Source organism: Dendropsophus ebraccatus, chromosome 3, assembly GCF_027789765.1.
Source record: "Dendropsophus ebraccatus isolate aDenEbr1 chromosome 3, aDenEbr1.pat, whole genome shotgun sequence".
Taxonomy (NCBI): Eukaryota; Metazoa; Chordata; class Amphibia; order Anura; family Hylidae; genus Dendropsophus; species Dendropsophus ebraccatus.
Genome location: NC_091456.1, coordinates 50,953,264 through 50,973,669, shown reverse-complemented (window position 1 = coordinate 50,973,669; position 20,406 = coordinate 50,953,264). Strand labels below are relative to the sequence as shown.

Genomic DNA, 20,406 nt, shown 5'->3' with positions numbered 1-20,406 from the left:
CAAAAAAAAAACAACTAATAAGTTACTTGACTCTACATGCACAAAAGAGAGGAATTAGACTGTGGACCCATTGGGGACACCATTTGAATGGTGACAATCATTGTACTGAAGAATATATTTGTGATTTACAAGTAACAAGAAACAAACAAATATACTTTTCTACTGTTCAGGAGGTCACCTCAATCTGGCAGCTGTTCTATTTTCTATCAATTATTAACTGGTAATTGGCAAGCAATTTTTATATGCTTCTAGTCAGCCAATGTTTTAGAAGAAAGGAAGGGAACATGAGGGCTACCTAAAAGCCAGTCAAAGGCTGTGAACCCTTCCTTAGAAACAATCTGGGTCTCTTTATCTTTTGAAAGAAACAAGTGTTCTTCTTTACTTGCTTCAAATAGCGAAATGTTTCACCAGACTAAAGTGCCTAGTTGCTATAGAGCTCACCCATGAAACTCAAAAGGGCTCATGAGGACATCAGTGAATATGCTCCACAAAATAATTGCCATTTTATTAACCGATTCTTTACTGCAAAATCTGCAAAACTGCAAATTCAACACTACTGCAGTAGCATCGTACATAGTGTTCTGTGTGTTCTGATTACTCAATAAAACATATCTTTTCGAAGATTGGATTCTTAATTATCACCATTGCTTAAAAGGCAACATGTTTATTGGGGTTGTCTCATGAAGACAACCTCTGTTCATATGCCCCGTGAGAACATATGAGGCTATGGATGTCATAGAGAGGTTGTCCACTCAAGAACCACTCTTTTTGTCAGAACAAAGAATCGCTCTTTAACCTTTTTACTTCGCAGCCACTCTTGACAAGAACCAAGGTGTCAGGACAGGTCAGGGTACACACAGAAGATGCAGAGACAAGTGCAGTCCTGATGCTGTCCCACGCCCACTGTCCCTGGCTACTTGCCTTAACTTGTCCCAGGGGACAGCTGATAACTCCTAACTATGCTAATATAGGTGGAACAGGACATGAGAAAAATATGAGACAAGGACAAATATACACAATGGTGGGTGGTCCACAAGCTAGGGTCAAACCAGGAGAAGCAGATACGAGTACAAAGTCACTAGGCAATAAACAGAGTTAATAAGGCAAATCAGCAAATCAAAGACCAAGTCGAGAGACAAATACGAAGTCAGGGACACAGGCCAAAGTCAAGAAACCAATAAATCAGGATAGCTAATCACAGGGTAGGATGCACGTATAGGCATGCTGAGAATACGCTATAGCAGGCATCAAGTCCCAGTCTCAGAGGTGATTGGGACAGACAGACAAGAACTTAGGGTGCTATTACATGGGCCTATAGTGGTCTGATCAATACTGTACACAAGTGCTCTACTGCTAGATCTGCGTTCGTTTACTGGGCCTATTACACGGCCCGACAATTGTTTAGCAAGGGCTACACAGACATCATTTGCAATGTCCATGCAGCCTTTGCCTAAACTGTTTTTACATTACCTATCCATGTTCCTGGTCTGCAGCTTCAGAGTGGCCCATCAGAACTAACAGGCCCCTCAGCCAATCACAGGCCAGGACCCCTGCGGCCAGTGATTGGCTGAGCAGCCTGTCAGCTGAGAATGTCAGCAGCAGAAAACCGAGAACTATGTACTATGTACTAATGTACTAATAACTTTGTAAAACTTTAACTTATACAAATGATTCTGAGAGTTGTTTTTTAATGACAAATGTATTTTATGTTAGTAGTAAATAATTATCAATACATTGTATTTGTCAATATTTCAAATAGGGATGGTCCGAACCTGGTTCGGACGGGGTTCGTACGAACCTGAACCCTCTGCAGGGATTACCGCTGTCTGCCCGCTCCGTGCACCGGGGGGCGGATCCAGCGGAGGAACGCCTGGAAAACTGGGATACAGCCAAAGCCATAGGCTGTATCCCAGTTTTCCAGGCGGTCCTCCCGCTGTATCCACCCGCTGCACGGAGCGGGCAGACAGCGGGAATCCGATGCCGAGCGTTCGGGTTCAGCCGAACCCGAACCTCGGAGGGTTCGAACCATCCCTAATTTCATAACTAAAATTTCATTAAACTTTTTTTATACTTCTAACTTCTAAGATACTCAAGCAACATGAAATAATGTTGTAATTTACATTTACAATATATCTACTTTATGTAAGCATTGTTTGGTAAAGATCCTTTTACTTTTTATATTGTTATAGGGCTTAGAAGTTTAGCAGTTACAGTTACAGCCTTGACAATTAAAGGGAACCGATGTAAGAGTAGCAGCTACTATACCTGGGGCGAGAATATTCTCTGGTTCCTCATTAGGGGGATCTTGGACACTGAAAGTATGGGATAAGGCATCTGCCTTGACATTTTTAACACCAGGGCGATAGGAGACAACAAAATCAGATCTAGTATAAAACAAGGCCCACCTCTCTTGCCGGGGATTAAGTCTTTTAAGGAGTTATCTAGATACAAGTTTTTATGATCAGTAAAGACTGTCACTAGAGATGAGCGAACCGGATTCGGGTTTGAGTCGATCCAAACCCGAACGTTTGGTATTTGATTAGCTGGGGCTGCTGAACTTGGATAAAGCTCTAAGGTTGTCTGGAAAACATGGATACAGCCAATGACTATATCCATGTTTTCCACATAGCCTTAGGGCTTTATCCAACTTCAGCAGCCACCGCTTATCAAATGCCGAAAGTTCGGGTTCAGATCAACTCGATCATGCTCGAGGTTCGCTCATCTCTAACTGTCACCTTATGTTTAGCCCCCTCCAGGAAGTTTCTCCATTCCCACTTTGAAGCTATGATATTGGTAACCAAGAATTTTTAGGTATAAATAGTAATAAGCGAGCATGCTCGTCGGAGCTTGGTACTCAATCTAGTAGTAGGGTACTCGATGGTACTAGTTACTCGGACGAGCATCTCGTGATACTCGATAAAATCTCATCATCCGTTTCCTGTAAGTTTGGGCGCAATTTCTCAACCAATGAACATGCAGGAGACTTTTGGTACATCCTGCGATGACGTGGGACCCATACATGTCGATAGCAGCAATTGGTTGGCCAGATCAGATGACCCTGCCATATAAAAAATCGCGGCCGCCAGTGCTCGCTAGACGTTTGCTGGAAGAGATTAGGGACAGAGCTGCTGCTGGTCAGGGAGAGCGTTAGGGAGGGAATTAGCGTTCCAGTAGGCAGGGAATACTAGTGAAACAACCAAACAGCCCTTGGGCGTAGGGTTCCAAGCGATGCAGTGGGCAGAGGCCGTGATTCAGGGCAGGGTGACACAGCAGCACCCGTTGAGGAGGGAGCAGTGGCACACCGCCAACATTTTTCTCACAAGTTACGAGGCCACAGGGTACACCACTATTGAAACCGCAGCAGTGTGAACAGTTGCTGACGTGCATAGCGGATAATGTGTCCAGTAACTTATCCACCACCCAGTCTTCCATGCAGTCCACCCACGCTAGCCAAGGGAGTGGAACCCTTGCCCCAGAAGCTCAGCCTCCTTCCACACAGCCTGTGACCACCAGGGAAAGGAGGGATTCAGATTTGGAGGAAGAGCTGGTGGAGGAGGACAAGGTGAATGACCCTAGCTGGGTGGATAAGCCTAGTGTCAGTGCTTCTGAGGGAGAGTCAAGTTCAGCCACAGGACATGTTGGAAGAGGAAGAGGGGTGGGCACAGGGAGAAGCAGGGCCAGAGCAAGTAGATCAGCAACTGTTTCACAGAGTCAAACTCCCGTGGCCAGGCCTAGATTTTCGAAAGTCTGGAGGTTCTTTTAAGAAACTGCGGATGACCGACGGACTGTAGTGTGCAACCTGTGCCATGCCAGGATTAGCAGGGGAGCTACCACTACCAGGCTAACCACTACCAGCATGCGTAGGCATATGAGTGCTAAACACCCCACTCAGTGGAACCAAGGCCATTCACTTAGTTAGTGCTCCTTCCCCTGTGTCACATGCTGGCTCTGTCCCCCCAGCCAGGCCCCAGGCATGAGCGCCTCCCGCCCTACACCCACCCCTTCACCTCCACTATGCTTAAAGTCAAACTCAAAGTCAGACTTCAGACTGCTGGCTGGGACATTCAGTGCAGCTACCAAGATTTTAGCAGCACACTGTGGTGATTGGCTGCTGGCAGAAAGGGGACAGCAGGTGTTGCATACAGACCTCTAAGAAGTCCTCAGTACTATTATATTATTACTCATTTATAGTATATGCCACCATCTTTCACAGGGCAATTTGCAGTGAGCTTGTATGTGACTGCAGTCATAATTGAAGAAATAAGAAAATATACTGGTCACACAAGTTTCTGCAGGTTGTCACATGTATGCAATCTGTGGGTAACTGCAGCTATATAGTATATGCCATAATTTTTCACAAGGCAGTTAGCATTGAGCTTGGATGAGACTCACCACTTCTCCCCACCGCTGATTCGATTTTGAGTTTGACTTGGAGGTGCTGGGCTGCCCTGCCCCTAGCGTGTTGTCATAGCGGGTCTTTAGTGCAGCTTGGGGCATCATCAGTCACTAATAAGTGCACCCACCTGTCAACTGACAGCGCTGACAGACTTAAGTTTATTAATTTTATTATTTCTTTATTTCTTATTGCAGCCATATCCAAGCTCACTGCTAATTACCCTGTGTAATTAGCAGTGAGCTTGGTTGCGTGTGACAACGGGCGGAACCTGGTGGCGGCCCTGCAACTCGGCAGCCTCACACATGTACCATGCCATGTTACGGGTGTCCTCTGCCGTCCTTTCACCAGTACCTTCTACCTTCCTTGGATGTTGTAGCCGTTTTGAAGGCAGGATTGACTATGACCAGTTCTTTTTAATAAAATTCGGGGACCTCTTAAGAAGACTGTATTGTATTACCCTGTGTAATTAGCAGTGAGCTTGGTTGCGTGTGACAACGGGCGGAACCTGATGGCGGCTCTGCAACTCGGCAGCCTTACACATGTACCATGCCTGGCCCACGTCTTCAACCTAGTGTTGGTGCGCTTCCTTAAAACCTACCCCAATTTGGCTGACTTGCTCACCAAGGTGCACCACATCTGTGCGCATTTCCGCAAGTCAACCAGGGAAAGTTACCCCAACTGCTACAGTCAAATTCAAAGTAAAATTCAAACTCAAAACAGCGGTGGGGGGAGAAGTGGTGAGTGACATGATGCAGGGAATGCTGTGGCAGGCTAAATTTAGGGGTGCTTCACATGCTAACTCTGTTTTAATGGTTCCCTGTTTTCTCACCGCCGTGCTGTGTCAGGCCTAATTTTTGGGAGGCTCACTTGCTACCTCACTTTTAATGGTTCTCTGTGTCCTCACTGCCATGCTGTGTCAGGGTAAATTTCGGGGTTGTTCATATGCTACCTCTGTTTTAATGGTTCTCTGTGTCCTCAACGCCATGTTGTGTCAGACAAAGTGTTTGGGTGGTTCATATGCTGCCTGTGTTTTAATGGTTCCCTGTGTTCTCAACGCCATGCTGTGTCAGGCTAAATTTTGGGGTGCTTCATATGCTAACTCTGTTTTAATGGTTCCCTGTATTCTCAACTCCATGCCGTGTCAGGCTAAATTTTGGGGTGCTTCATATGCTAACTCTGACATGATGCAGGGAATGTTACCCCAACTGCTACAGTCAAATTCAAACTCAAAACAGCAGTGGGGGGAGAAGAGGTGAGTCACATGATGCAGGGAATGTTATCCCAATTGTGGATGTCATCTTATGGGTGTCTTCTGCCGTCCTTTCACCAGTACCTTCTACCTTCCTTGGATGTTGTAACCGTTTTGAAGGCAGGATTGACCAGGCCTTTCACTTGTACCTTCTACCTTCCTTGGATGTTGTTGTAGCCTTTTTGAAGGCAGGATTGACCAGGGTTTTCACTAGTACCGTCTACCTTCCTTGGATGTTGTATCCTTTTTGAAGGCAGGATTGACCAGGTCTTTTTAATAGACAGGCTACCGCACTTGCCCTCTCTTAGAGACTCCTTAAAGGATTGAAAGTGTAGTCATTCAAATTCCGGGCCTCTTAAGAAACTGTATTGTTATTCTTCGTCCCTACCTCCAATGATATGCCTCTCACGCACAACTGCATGAGGGTGTGAGGCTAAATCTAGCCATAATCCGGCTATTTTTATTGGATGATTGTATCGTCCATCTTGGTCTGAGTCAGTGGTGTCAGGCTAAGTTTTTGGGTGGTCCATATGCTACCGGTGTTTGAATGGTTCCATGTGTTCTCACTGCCATGCTGTAACGAGTAACGAGCACCCAAGCATTTTAGTACTCGCTCATCACTAGTTATAAAGCTGGAGAACTTCCTGGAGAAAAAGGCTATAAGACGAAGTAAAGGGTCCCTAACCCCAGTGTCGGAGGCATCAACCTCAACAATAACCAGTTTTTTATTATCCGGATGAGCCAGAACTGGTGCAGAAGAAAAGCAATTTTTTAAAGAAACAAATGCCTGCTCTGCCTCTGATGTCCAAGAGGTGGAATCTGCCCCTTTTTACCAAGAACAGTAAGGGATTTGGCAATTACAGAACCATTGACAGCAACTTTTTAGGGGTAGATTGCAATAGAATCAGGGTTTAAGATGTAACCAAGAAATTCGACCTCCTGAACATCAAACAGCCATTTAGTCAACTTAGCACATAAAAGGTTGTTTCATAAACTGAAAACGCACTTTCCTTACATGTTCCTGATGAGATTTCCAATCTGGGGAATAGACAAAGATGTCATCTAGGTACACAACCAGAAATCTACCCAGAAAATCACAGAATATGTCATTGAAAAACCATTGGAAGACAGCAAGGGCACTACTTAGGCCAAAGGGTATAATTAAGTACTCAAAGTGCCTTTCAGGGGTATTAAAGGCCATCTTTCATTCAACACCCTCTATGATCCAGATTAGGTTGTAGGCCCTGCAGAGATCTATTTTTGAAACTCAACAGGCACCTACAACCTGGTTAAATAAATCCGGAATCAGAGGGAACAGATGTTGATCTTTAATAGAGATGAGCGAACCTCGAGTATGCTCGAGTCGATCCGAACCCGAACTTTCGGTATTTGATTAGCCCTAAGGCTATGTGGAAATCATGGATATAGTCATTGGCTGTATCCATGTTTTCCAGAAAACCTTAGAGCTTTATCCAAGTTCAGCAGCCCCAGCTAATCAAATACAGAACGTTCGGGTTTGGATCGACTCAAACCCGAACCTGGTTCGCTTATCTCTAATCTTTAACAGTAATTTTATTGAGCTCACAGTAGTGAGTGTTTGGTCTCAGACCCCCACCCTTTCTATTAACAAATAAGGACCCTGCCCTCATAGGGGCCACTGATGGCCGTACATGACCTTTCCCCAGACTTTCCTGGATATAACTTACATAGACTTTCGTTCACTAACAGATAAATAAAAAATTCTTCCTTTAGGGAACTTTGCTGCCAGAACGAAGTCAATGGCACAGTTATACAGTTGTGAGCAGGAAGGGTATAAGTAATGACCTCGTCAAAAACATCTTGGAAGTCAGCCATAAATTCTGAAATAGATTCAGAGCCAATGGTACATTTAAGAGACTGGACTGCAGCAAGTTGAGAACCCCACTTAAGTAACCCAGAGGTTTCCCAATTAAGGACCGGATAATGGAGACAGAGCTACGGTAAACCAAAAACAACATCAGAAGTTAATCTCTCCATAACAAAAAATTACATTTTCTCATAATGAAGGCACCCTACAGAGAGAGTGATCTCAGCAGTCCAGGATTTAACACAGAGGAATAATGCTGCGTTTACACGGAGAGAGGATTTGCCCGATCGTACAATTAACGTTATCGAAAGAACAAAGTTTTCTTTAGAACAATCAGCGTTTAGACGGAACGATATATTGTACAGAAAAATCGTTTTGCAAACATTTTGCAATTGCTTAAGCCCATCTCGCACATAGGTAAAATCGGTGAACGACTGTTTACACGGAACGATCTGCGAATTTTTTGCGACTGACCAACGACGATTTTAGAACATGTTGTAAGATCAAAATGAACGATTTCTCACTTGTTGCTTGATAGTTCACTGTGTTTACACCTACGATTATCGTTCGTATTCGATCGTTATCGTGCAAATTCGCACGATAATCGTTCCGTGTAAGCGCAGCATAAAACAGAGGAATAAACTCTATTCCCAAGGCCGAGTAATAACAGCGTTAATAAAGTTAACAGCTGACCCAGAGTCTATCATAGCTTGATAGGCAAAACTTCTTGTACCATTACACATAGTTATAGGAAACAGCACCTTATTGACTGAAGTTTTCACTGAAGGTACTAAAGTTTTCCCGTATTGGCTTTGGCTTTAACAGGGTAGGTCCAAAGAAAATGGCCCAGCTTCCCACAATAGAAACATAATGAATTTCCTCCTGGCAGCACTGATTGATCCAAGCTGCATCGGTTCTTGGTGGTGGGGGAGTAGAAGAGACAGATTTTTTTAAAACGACAGGAGATGGTTTAGAGGTAAAACCTAGCCTAAACTGAGTAAGAGGGACCCCTTGCTTTTCTCTACATCTCTCTAAGTCTTCTGTCCACACTCACAGCAAGGGCCATAAAGTTATTAAGAGAGTCTGGGGTTGGATGGCTGACCAGAGCATCCTTAAAGGGAATGTACCACCAAACTCGGGCTAAAGCACTGGAGGCGGGCCAACCCACCCCCAGTGGGAGGAAACACCCACCCCTCTACGATAGGGCTCCATTGCTGCTAATGGAGCAGTGTCATAGGGGGACAGGGGTTTCCTCCAACTGGGGGTGGGTTGGCCCGCCTCCAGTGCTTCAGCCCAGGCCTGATGGTACAGTCACTTTAACAGCATCTGACAAGCCCTGTCTGAATAACACCTTAAGGGGTTGGTCAGCCCATCTAGTAATCATGCACCACTGCCAGTACTCAGATATGTGCTTCTGTCAGTGATACAGGGTTTGGATCATCTTAGATAAAAAAAAAAAAAAAAACTGTCCACTGGATAAAAACTCAGGAGACTTTGGCAGGAATGATAGTGCCCAATCCTGTGGGGAAACCTTAGGGAGAGAGACTATAGGGGAGATTTATCAAAGGGTGTAAAATTTAGACTGGTGCAAACTGGCCACAGCAACCAATCACAGCTCAGCTTTCATGTCACCAGAGCTGGAAGCTGAGCTGTGATTGGTTGCTGTGGCCAGTTTGCACCACTCTAAATTTTACACCCTTTGATAAATCTCCCCCTATGACTTTCTTGGTCTCAGGAAATGGTTAAATTTATAAGACAGGCGACAGGATTTGCAAAAGGTGCAGAAATGTTCGGGATGCATGTGTGGTCTTTGCTGAACAGAAGAAATAGAGAAACCAGGTGTGGTGAAGGCGGCTGGAGCAGTAGCTGTGTCAGTAGGCTGAATGGTTATAGAATAGAATCTAGACATCAAGATTTTTGGTCTGTGAGGCCAGCTATACCTTCAAACCTGTTTGCTATGTCACCCAGGCGGTAAGTAACCGACAGATCAGTATTCATAGCGAAGCCACTGAGTTACTGAGAAGGGTAAGGGCCTGCTATAATGTCAGGACAGGTCAGGGTTCACACAGGTGACACAGAGACAAGTGCAGTCCTGATGCTGTCCCTGCCTACTTGCCTTAACGTGTCCTAGGCAACACGGGACAACTTAGAGCAACCTCCTACGCTAATACAGGTAGAACAGGGCACAAGACAAATACGAGACAAACTTGTGACAAATACAAGGACAAATATACACAATAGTGGGTGGTCAGCAAGCTAGGGTCAAACCAGAAGAGGCAGATACTAGTACAAAAGTTGCTAGGCAATAAACAATGAGGCAAACCAGAGTCAAAAAACCAGAGGACAAAATACAGACTAAAAGTCAGGAGACAAAACGTAGTCAGGGACACAAGCCAGTCAGGAAACCAATAAATGAGGATAGCTATCACAGGGTAGGAAGCGTGCATAGGTACACTAAGTATACACTATAGTAGGCATCAGGCATAGTGGGTGACTGAGTTTTAAATGAAACAAAGTCCTGGTCTTAGGGTGGGTTCACACTACGGAATCCGCCTGGATAAGTTCCGTCAGATTTCGTCGCTCGTACTCGCCCGCAGCGGTGGCGGCGCGCATCTCCACCCCTGCCATAGACACCAGTCAGACGACGAAATTGGCCCAGCCATAGAATGGTGTCTATGGCAGGGGCAGAGATGCATGCCGACCCACCCTTTAGAGGTAATTGGGGCAGATAAGCAAGAACTAATGGTGCGTTTACACAGAGAGATTTATCTGATAGATCTTTGAAGCCAAAGCCAGGAACAGACTATAAACAGGTAACAGGTAATAAAGGAAAGACTGAGATTTCTCCTCTTTTCAAATTCATTCCTGGCTTTGGCTTAAAAAATCTGTCAGATAAATCTGTCTGTGTAAATGCACCATTAGGGTACAAACACACACACCGTATATGCAGCATATTTTCTGCTGCTATACGCAGCAGATTAGATCTAAATAATTGAACACAGCATCAAATCTGCGCCATCAAATCTGCTGCGTATACGGTGTGTGTGTTTGTATCCTTAGGGTCCATTTACACAGAAAGATTATCTGACAGATTATCTGCCAAAGATTTGAAGCCAAAGCCAGAAACAGACTATAAACAGAGATCAGGTCATAAAGGAAAGACTGAGATTTTTCCTCTTTTCAAACCTTTGGCAGATTATCTGTCAGATAATCTGTGTAAATGGACCCTAATGCTGGGTTTACACGGAACGATTATCGTTTGAATTTTCGCTATAACGGTCGCATTTGAGTGATAATTGTTCTGTGTAAACACAGTTAACGATCAAGCGATGAGCGAAAAATCGTTCATTTTGAACTTCGAACATGTTCTTAAATCGTCGTTCGCTAAAAGTTCGCAGATCACTTTGTGTAAACAGTCTTTCAAAGATTCACACTATGTGAAAGATGGGCTTAATTGATCTTAAAAAGATCACAATAACGATTTTTCTCCTTATAAACGCTGATCGTTATAAAAACCAAATCTTTGCTTCAAAATCGTTAATTGTTCGATTTGGCGAATTATCGTTCTGTGTAAATCCAGCATTATGCTGGGTTTACAGTGAGCGATTATCGTCCGAATTTGCACGATAACGATCGAATTCGAACGATAATCGTACGTGTAAACGCAGCGAACGATCAAACGACAAGCGAGAAATCGTTCATTTTGATTTTTGAACATGTTCTCAAATCGTCATTGGTCGTTCGCAAAAAATTCGCAGATCGTTCCGTGTAATAAGTCGTTCACTAATTTAACCAATGTGTGAGATAGACTTAAGCGATTGCAAAACATTTTTCGGTACGATATATCGTTCAGTCTAAACGCTGATCGTTATTAGAAAAAATTGTTACTTCAAAATCGTTAATCGTATGATCGGGCCAATTATCGCTACGTGTAAACCCAGCATAAGACAGAAGGATAAGGCTGTCAGTCACCAGCAAGGTGAGGAGTTAACTATTAAGGTGCTGGTAGAATTCACTTCAGAAAATGCACAGGTGTTAACCAAAATGTAATCAATTAGGCCAGGACAGAATCCACCCATGTTCACACTAGGAATGACAGAGGTGAGCAGCACGGAGCCTGGTCACGCAAGGCCTATTTTTCAAATCTGACCTCTATCATTTTATGTACTAATAACTTTGTTTAACTTTAACTTATACAAGTGATTCTGAGAGTTTTTTTTTCATGACATATTCCCTTCATGTTAGTAGTAAATACTTGTCAGTACATCAACCCTTGAGCAGTGATTTCCTATGGATGTCGGACTCATCTCTTCTCATTTACACAAGGAGCATGCAGACCGCCAGGCGGTGATTTCTCCGCTGCAGGACTGGCTTCGGGACTGGGAGCGGCAGGCGAGGGTAGGTATCTGGGGCTGTACTTTACAAACCACATGTAAAAACCCTGCTGATTTGCAAGCTGTCTAGGAGGTTTCTTTTGCACATTAACACTTTTTTTTATTTGTGTAAACATTCCTTAAGTGTGACTTTATATATAAATGCCTGTTGTTAAATAAATAAATAAAAAAAATAATAATAATAATAAATTATATATTATATATATATATATATATATATATATATACACACACTTTTTTATGTACTGATATATACCAGCCAAAGTATACAAAAACAGACACTTTCTTGGTATTCCTTTATCTATGGCTATACTAGACAAACATTACATACATTGCATATACTAGTAATTCAGAAGTAAATATTACCTGCCCATTCTCCTAGTGTTTGAAAAAAAGATGGTGGCAATACTCCCCAAAGTCGTGGAAACAGGTACTTTGAAAATCCCAAAAATTTCAGTATAAGATGAAGACAGAAAATAAGTCCCAACAAAGTAAAAAATTGCTGAACGAGCAGCTCCATGCCAGCAGATTCCTGGATAAATGTAGTGCACTGGCTCACTCTCTTACTTGCTCCTTAGTTACTTGCTAGAGAATAACTGCTAGGGAGAGGTCTGAAATCACATCTATTCCAACAGTCGGTCTGAAATCACATCTATTCCAACAGTCATGGTTTATATGGTTACTCCTTCTCTCCTCCTTTTTTCAGTTTTCTTATCAACTGGATGACTCCCCATAAGGGCATGCCATGCAAATATTTGATTTGAATTGCATGCTGTTGCTACATCTATATGTATAGAAAATACAAAAGTTGGTTTGCTCAATGGAATCATATAAGAAAAAATACAAAATGATATACAGTGGTGCCTTGGATTACAAGCATAATTGGTTCTGGGGCCGTGCTTGTAATACAAATCCACTCTTAAACCAAAGCAAATTTTCCAATAAGAAAGTGTTGAAATGCAGACCATTTTTTTATTCTGAATAACACGTAGAACAGATGAAACAAACAATGAGAAACAGCTGAATATGTCATATTATAAGTTACTGCACAGTACAGCAATCAGCATGTGGTGTATAATGTATAGTAAGTGCACAAACCTGGAAAACAACAACAGTTTGTAGATACAGGATGGGACTGCAGATCCCCCATAATGCAGTAGTGTAGTACAATAGGCTAGAATAAAGAAGCAGGGCTCCCATCAGTGGTCTGTGCAGTCACATAACAGTGGGGAAGGGGATGTGTTCATCATGGACCAATAAGGAAGTGAGAATCACAGAGCCATGCAGGAGGACAGTGACATAAACTTCTCTATACAGCAGTGTGAAGAGGTGAGTGTAAGTGCAGACACAGAGTAGCTGTGTGTATAGCTGAGTGTGAGTGCAGGCACATTATAGCAGGAATGGAGAGGATGGAAAACACTAGGGCTGACAGAGAAAACAGGGAGCAAGAAGGAATGAGCAGGGTAGATGTGGGCACATACATGCAGCACTCTGTCCGGGGAGAGAGGGGTTACAGCTATAAAAAGATTACTTCCACAGCCCTGTCCCCTGATGCAAGCCCCAGCCTGAAGTGGATCTGCTAAGATTTAAAAGGTGAGGGAGACTTCCTGGGTCAGAGTACATTGCTGTAGACCAACCTGTGCAGGCCATACCCCTCCTCCACTGACCCTCCCACCCAGTACAAGTAGCTCTTAAACCAAAGCAATGCTCTTAAACCAAGTTACAATTTTGAAAAACTGTGAGCTCTTCTTGCAAAATGCTCTTAATCCAAGTTACTCTTAAACCAAGGTACCACTGTATATTACAGTCAAGTGATAAGACAAGGACTCCACAAGTATATCATTTTTTAGTTTATGTGAACATATTAATATTTGCTTTTCAATTTAAAAAAAAAAACATACAGCTGAAAACATACATGCAAGTAAATATTCCATTTTTATCAACCTTTATTTTATTTTTTTGTGGTTACATATAGTACTACTCCTACCCATACCAGAACAGTAATAAATAAATGAACAAATGCATTAAAATAAATGTATACATTTGTTGCAAATAAATGGTCACCAATAATACCAGTATACATGGGACAAATAATATCACACTATGACCACTGCAATTACCACCATACTGTTATTGAAAAAATTCTATACTATACCAAGACTATACCAGCTCTACACAGGCTCTGCAGACTGTACAAATGATAATAGTGCAGTTATATCCAGTGTCATTTTTTTGTTGTTGACTTTTTTATTCAATCTGGCCCATGCAACAACTCTCTCTACAGAATCTACCAGAAAAACATAATAGATTTCTTGCTCCAGCACATATAGTATTATGCCCCTCCCACTGTGTCCCCATATAGTAGTTACGTCCTCCTCTGCCCCCATATAATAGTAATGCCCCCCCATGTTTCCCGTCATAGAAAATAGGTCACCTATGTGCCCCCTATATAGCACTAAGGCTCCCTCTGGGCATCCAGATAGTAGTTAGGTACCCTTCCTGCCCCCAACTAGTAGCCCCTCTGTGGCACCATATAGAAGCAAGGCCCCTTCTGTGCATCCATATAGTAGTTAGTCTCTTCTTTTCAACTGTCCCCAGTTGTAATATAAAAAAAAACACCAGGACTCACCTGGCCTCCATGCAGTCTGCTGGCATTTTCTTTTCCTTCTCTACAAGCTGTGCTTGCGTGACATCATTTGAGCCTCAGATCTCAGGAGAAGAGAGCGGCCTCTTGTGACCACAGGCATAATGCTCTCTGCGATCACAAGAGTGATTGGCAGGCTGGGGAGCCAACAAATCTTTGATTTTTCAGTATGCCGCATTTAACTGTAAGCCATTATTATGAGCAGGAGCAGGGGACCATGAAACATGCCTGTAGTGAAGACCACTATTGGAGTGTACAAATGTAATATAAACTAGCCTGAGAATTTCTCCAAACTTAAGATGACCACTACCTTGATGTGTGTTACCATTAGCTTTCTCAAGCTAATTTTTATAGACAAAGAACAAAACAATAAACAAAACAAAGAAGGGACAGGGGACAAGGAAATATGGGGAAAGGGAAGAAGGTAAGGCCTTGTGACATACAGGATACATATTTATCCTAACGGAGGGGAGGTGATAGTAATATCAGTACAGCAGATGAATTTCAATATGATATAATCTTAATGCTTATAACAAAACCTAAATATAATTTCTTTATTTTATTGTTTTATGTTTTAACCAGTCCGTATAATCTGTATACTTATAAAATTAAAAAGGCCTCATAAAACTGGGCCTTTAACTGTGTAAATTCCTATCCTCTTCCTGCCACTTTATTATTTTATCCATCTTTCATTATACATGCGCTCTGTACTGTAGCTATGAGCGCTCGTAACGAGCGCTCATAGGTACAGGCAGCAGCAGCGGCACTGACAGGTCGGGAGCCATTGGCTCCCTCCCTGTCAGTCATCCGTGTGGCCACAGGCAGTGCTTTGCCTGCAGTCACAAGAGGCCGCTCTTCCGTAGAGGTATCGGCGCTGAGTGACTACTGGGGGAGCACAGGGGATATACATACTACTGTGGGTGCACAGGGGGAGTATATACTACTGGGGGAGCACAGGGGATATATATACTACTGTGGGCTGCATGGGGGGTATATATACTACTGGGGGATGCACAGGGGGTATATATAACTGGGGGAGCACAGAGGGGGCTATATACTACTGGGGGCAGCACCTAGTGGTCTATAGTACTGGGGGAAGCACACAAGGGGTCTATATACTACTGGGGGCAGCACAATGGGGTCTACATACTACTGGGGGGTGCACAGGGGGTATATATACTACTGGGAGCAGCACCTATTGGTCTATAGTACTGAGGGCAGCACACAGGTGTCTATATACTACTGGGGGCAGCACACAGCTGTGGGGGAGCACAGAGGGGTGTAACTACTATATAGGGGTACATAGGGGGGGTAACTACTGTATAGGGGTACAGGGGACCTTACTACTGTATGTGTTGGAGCCTAAAATGTTTCTCTGGAGAGAAGATTCACAGCCAGGAGAAGACTTTATGGTGGCTCATGCTGGATGGAGTGAAAGAAAAGATGAAAGACTCTGATGAGAGAAGACGCCCCCTGTGAGTAAATGGATGTAACTGTTATAGGGCTGTAGTGATAGTGGTCATGGTGTGGCGGTATTATATAATGGTATCATTGGTGATATCGTTATGAGGTAACTACCGTATGTATTGGGGCTCTTAATACAGTGTAGGGACATTTTCAGGGGATCATATTGTGTGTGGAGCTCAGATTCTGATAACGCTGGGTTGGGAGGGGGGGGGGGGCCACTCTTGAGGCCTGTGCACTGGGCCCACCAATGTATTAAAACGGCCCTGGGCTCCATGTGCATCTACTTGAGAGCCCCCCTCTGTGTAGTCCCCCTATAGTAGATAACACCCTCTGTGCATCCCCTATAGTATATGGCCCTCCTCTCTGTAGCCCCTCCTTATAGATGGCCCCTCTGTGCAGTCCACTATAGTATATGCCCCCTCTATGCATGCCCTATTATCTACGCCCCCCCCATGTAGTCCCCATTATAGATGCCCCCCCTGTGTTGTCCCACTTATAGATGTCCCCTTATGTTGTTCCCTACCTTATAGGCCCCCTCTCCCCCTATGTTGTCCCCTTATAGATTGCCCCCTCTCCCCCTATGTTGTCCCCTTATAGGCCCCCTCTCCACATGTTGTCTCCTTATAGGCCCCCTCACCCCCTATGTTGCCCCCTTATTGATGTCCCCCTCTCCCTCTGTTGCACCCCCTTATAGATGGCCCCCTCTCCCCGCCCTTATAGATGGCCCCCTCTCCTCCCTTATAGATGGCCCCCTCTCCTCCCTTATAGATGGCCCCCTCTCCCCTTCCCCTTATAGATGGCCCTCCTCTCCCTCCCCTTATAGATGGCCCTCTCCCCTCCTTTTATAGATGGCCCCCTCTCTCCCCACTTTTATAGATGGTCCCCTCTTTCCCCCCTTTTATAGATGCCCCCCCTCTCTCCCCCGCTTTTAAAGATGAACCCCCTCTCCCCTACCCTAATAGATGGACCCCTCTCCACTTATAGATGGCCCCCCTCTCCCCTTATAGATGGCCCCCTCTCCCCTACCCTTATAGATGGCCCCCTCTCTCCCCCTTTTATAGAACGCACGCATCATAGATGTCACGTCCAGGGCAGGGAAGAGTGAGCCCTATTCTGAACCCAGACCCCTATCCCTACCTGCTTGGACGACCTGCCCTAAACAGCAGTCCCCAACTGGGCGGCGTTCCCTACACTGGCTAAGTGCAGGAGGGGAGATGAAAGAGTTACAAGTCTGGAGGAAGCAAGGGCAACAACAACAACAACAGGAGAACTAAAAGTCCCAGCAGACCTAACCGTTAAGGCTAGACAAAGGAGAAAGATAAAACAAATACCAACAAGCCAGGTCAAACCAGGAAGTCACGTCATACACAGAATCACAATCCAGAAGTACCACAAGTCCAAGCCAGAAGTCAAACAGAGAAAGCAGTCCAGGGAAAACAAAGAACAAACCAAACAAGCTGAGTCAGAACCAGGAGGTCACGTCAAATCCAAATCAGAATCCAAAATGCAAAGTCCACAATATAGATGAAGAGGTCAAACACAGAAAGGAGCACACAATAAACGCACGAGCCAGCCAAAAGACTTGATCACGGGTGAGGCATGGAAGCCTCCACCTGTTTAAATCAGAGCAGGGAGGGAGTAAGGAGGGAGCATCAGCTCTGATTGGACCGGCGTCTCTGTACTCTGACAGGCTGAACAGCATGCCTGTCAGACAGTCCAGACGCCTCCCCCCTTTCCAGCTGGTGTGCTGAGAGAGCAGTGGAGGCATCAGCAGGTATGTTCATAACAGTACCCCCCCTTTTATGAGGGGCCTCAGGACCCTTAAATGGACTGGGCTTGTCGGGATGAGATTCATGAAATTTCTGAATCAATTTGTCTGCATGGATAGATTTAACAGGGACCCATGATCTCTCCTCTGGACCGTACCCTCTCTAGTGAACTAAGTACTGCCAAGAATTTCTGACTTTGCGAATATCTAAAATTCTAGAAACCTCATACTCAAGTTCACCTTGAATCTCCACAGGAGCAGGAGGTTTCTTGGACATGGAAAGAGAAGGAACGTATTTTTTTAACAAAGACCTATGAAATGCATTGTGAATCCTGAACGAGTCAGGCAATTTCAGACGATAGGATACTGGGTTTATTCTTTCCACAATGACATACGGACCAATAAAACGAGGTGCCAGTTTCCCAGATGGTACTTTAAGACGGAGATTACAAGTGGACAACCTAACCTTCTCCCCCACTTCAAAAACGTAACCACATAAACTTTTATTTTTAAACTTTTTATTGGCATTTTTCTTTTGGACGCCCTGGGACTCCTTTAGGTTCTTCTGAACCTGGTCCCAGACTGTGCACAGATCAGTGATGATGGCATCCGCTTCAGGATTATCAGACACATTATCGGAAAGAGAAGAATACCTAGGATGGAATCCGTAGTTACAGTAAAATGGTGACATTTTAGAAGATGCATTGTCATGATTATTTAACGCAAATTCAGCTAATGGAAGATAAGAGACCCAATCGTCTTGATGATCAGCAATATAACAACGCAAGTATTGCTCAACAGATTGGTTAACTCGTTCAGTTTGTCCATTGCTCTCTGGATGAAAGGCTGATGAGAAGGACAAAGTAGTACCTAACCTTTTACAGAAGGCTCTCCAAAATCTAGAAACAAATTGTACCCCTCTATCAGAAACAATGTTGTCTGGAACACCATGCAACCGTACATGTCTAACGAATAGTCCTGATAATTCCTTAGCAGAAGGTAAACCATGTAAAGGAATAAGCTGACACATTTTGCTGAACCGATCAATAATTATCCAAATCACAGTTTTCCCTTGAGAAGCAGGTCGATCTGTCATGAAATCCATTGATATGTGAGTCCATGGCCTAAGTGGAATAGGCAATGGACAAAGCTCCCCAGCAGGTCTCATTCTGGGAACTTTGGCCTGTGCACAGGTCTCACAAGATGGAACATATGCTTTAACCCATAGCTGCACCAGGACGTTATTGAACGTCCTCGTGCCGCTATGGGAGTTCAGAGGGGGGTCGCGCGGCGACCACCCTCTGAACTGCCGCGATCCCGGGTGCCGCGAGTAGCCCGGGCTCGCGGCTATTAGCGGGCACGGTCCGATCGCCGTGCCCGCTAATTAAGTACTTAGAAGCAGCTGTCAAAGTTGACAGCTGCTTCTAAATACTTGCTCAAATGCATACCTGGTGGTCTAGTGGGGGGATCGCCCCCCTGCGGCGCGATTGCGGGGGGGCGATCCCTGCATCCATACCGGGCCGGGGTCTGCTCCGTAATGGCGCTGATCCCGGCTCGGCATTCTATTGCTTTTGGCTGCAGCAGCCAAAAGTAATAGAACACCGATCTCATGGATTCATGCAGTATAACTATACTGCATGGATCTCTATGAGAGATCAGAGTATATATACTAGAAGTCCCCCAGGGGGGCTTCTAGTATATGTCTAAAGTAAAAGAAAAAAGTATTTTTAATAACACAAAATCCCCTCCCCTAATAAAAGTCTGAATCACCCCCCTTTCCCCATTTTATAAATAAAAATAAATAAATAAATTAATAAATAAACATGTTTGCTATCGCCGCGTGCGTAATCGCCCGAACTATTAATTAATCACATTCCTGATCTCACACGGTAAACGGCGTCAGCACAAAAAAATCCCAAAGTGCAAAATTGCGCATTTTTGGTCGCATCAAATCCAGAATAATTGTAATAAAAAGCGATCAAAAAGTCATATATGCGCAATCAAGGTACCGATAGAAAGATCACATCATGGCGCAAAAAATGACACCTCACACAGACCCATAGACCAAAGGATAAAAGCGTTATAAGCCTGGGAATGGAGCGATTTTAAGGAACGTATATTGGTTAACAACGGTTTGAATTTTATACAGGCCATCAGATACAATATAAGTTATACATGTTACATATCGTTTTAATCGTAACGTCTTGAGGAACATGCATAACAAGTCAGTTTTACCCCAGGGCGAATGGCGTAAAAACACATTTCCCCCAAATAAAAGAAATGCGTTTTTTTTTTTCAATTTCACCACACATATAATTTTTTTCTGGTTTCCCGGCACATTTTAGGCAAAAATTACATCTGCCTTAGCAAAGTACAATTAGTTGCGCAAAAAATAAGGGCTCATTTGGGTCTCTAGGTGGAAAAATGCAGGCGCTATGGCCTTATATACACGAGGAGGGAAAAACGAAAACGCAAAAATGAAAACTGGCTGTGTCCCCTAAGGGTTAATATCCCTGCCCATAGAAAGCCACCAATATCCACGAGACACTAATGCTCCTGTTCCAGCCACTCCAGGATGTCCTGACAAAACAGAATCATGCAGCTCATTTAATAAACAAAATCTGAATTGACTAGGAACAAAT

The 20,406-nt window shown here is 44.0% G+C and overlaps 1 protein-coding gene across 1 annotated transcript in view; it reads right to left on the bottom strand.

The window, feature by feature from the left end:
* HSD17B3 (hydroxysteroid 17-beta dehydrogenase 3) overlaps positions 1-12,573 on the bottom strand; it is a 45,058-nt gene extending 32,485 nt beyond the window's left edge. Inside the window, exon 1 of the mRNA XM_069963478.1 lies at positions 12,252-12,573. Coding sequence (XP_069819579.1) covers positions 12,252-12,405 — 154 coding nt within the window. The 5' untranslated portion in view covers positions 12,406-12,573. The remainder of the gene's footprint in view (positions 1-12,251) is intronic.
* Positions 12,574-20,406: the final 7,833 nt, after the last annotated feature.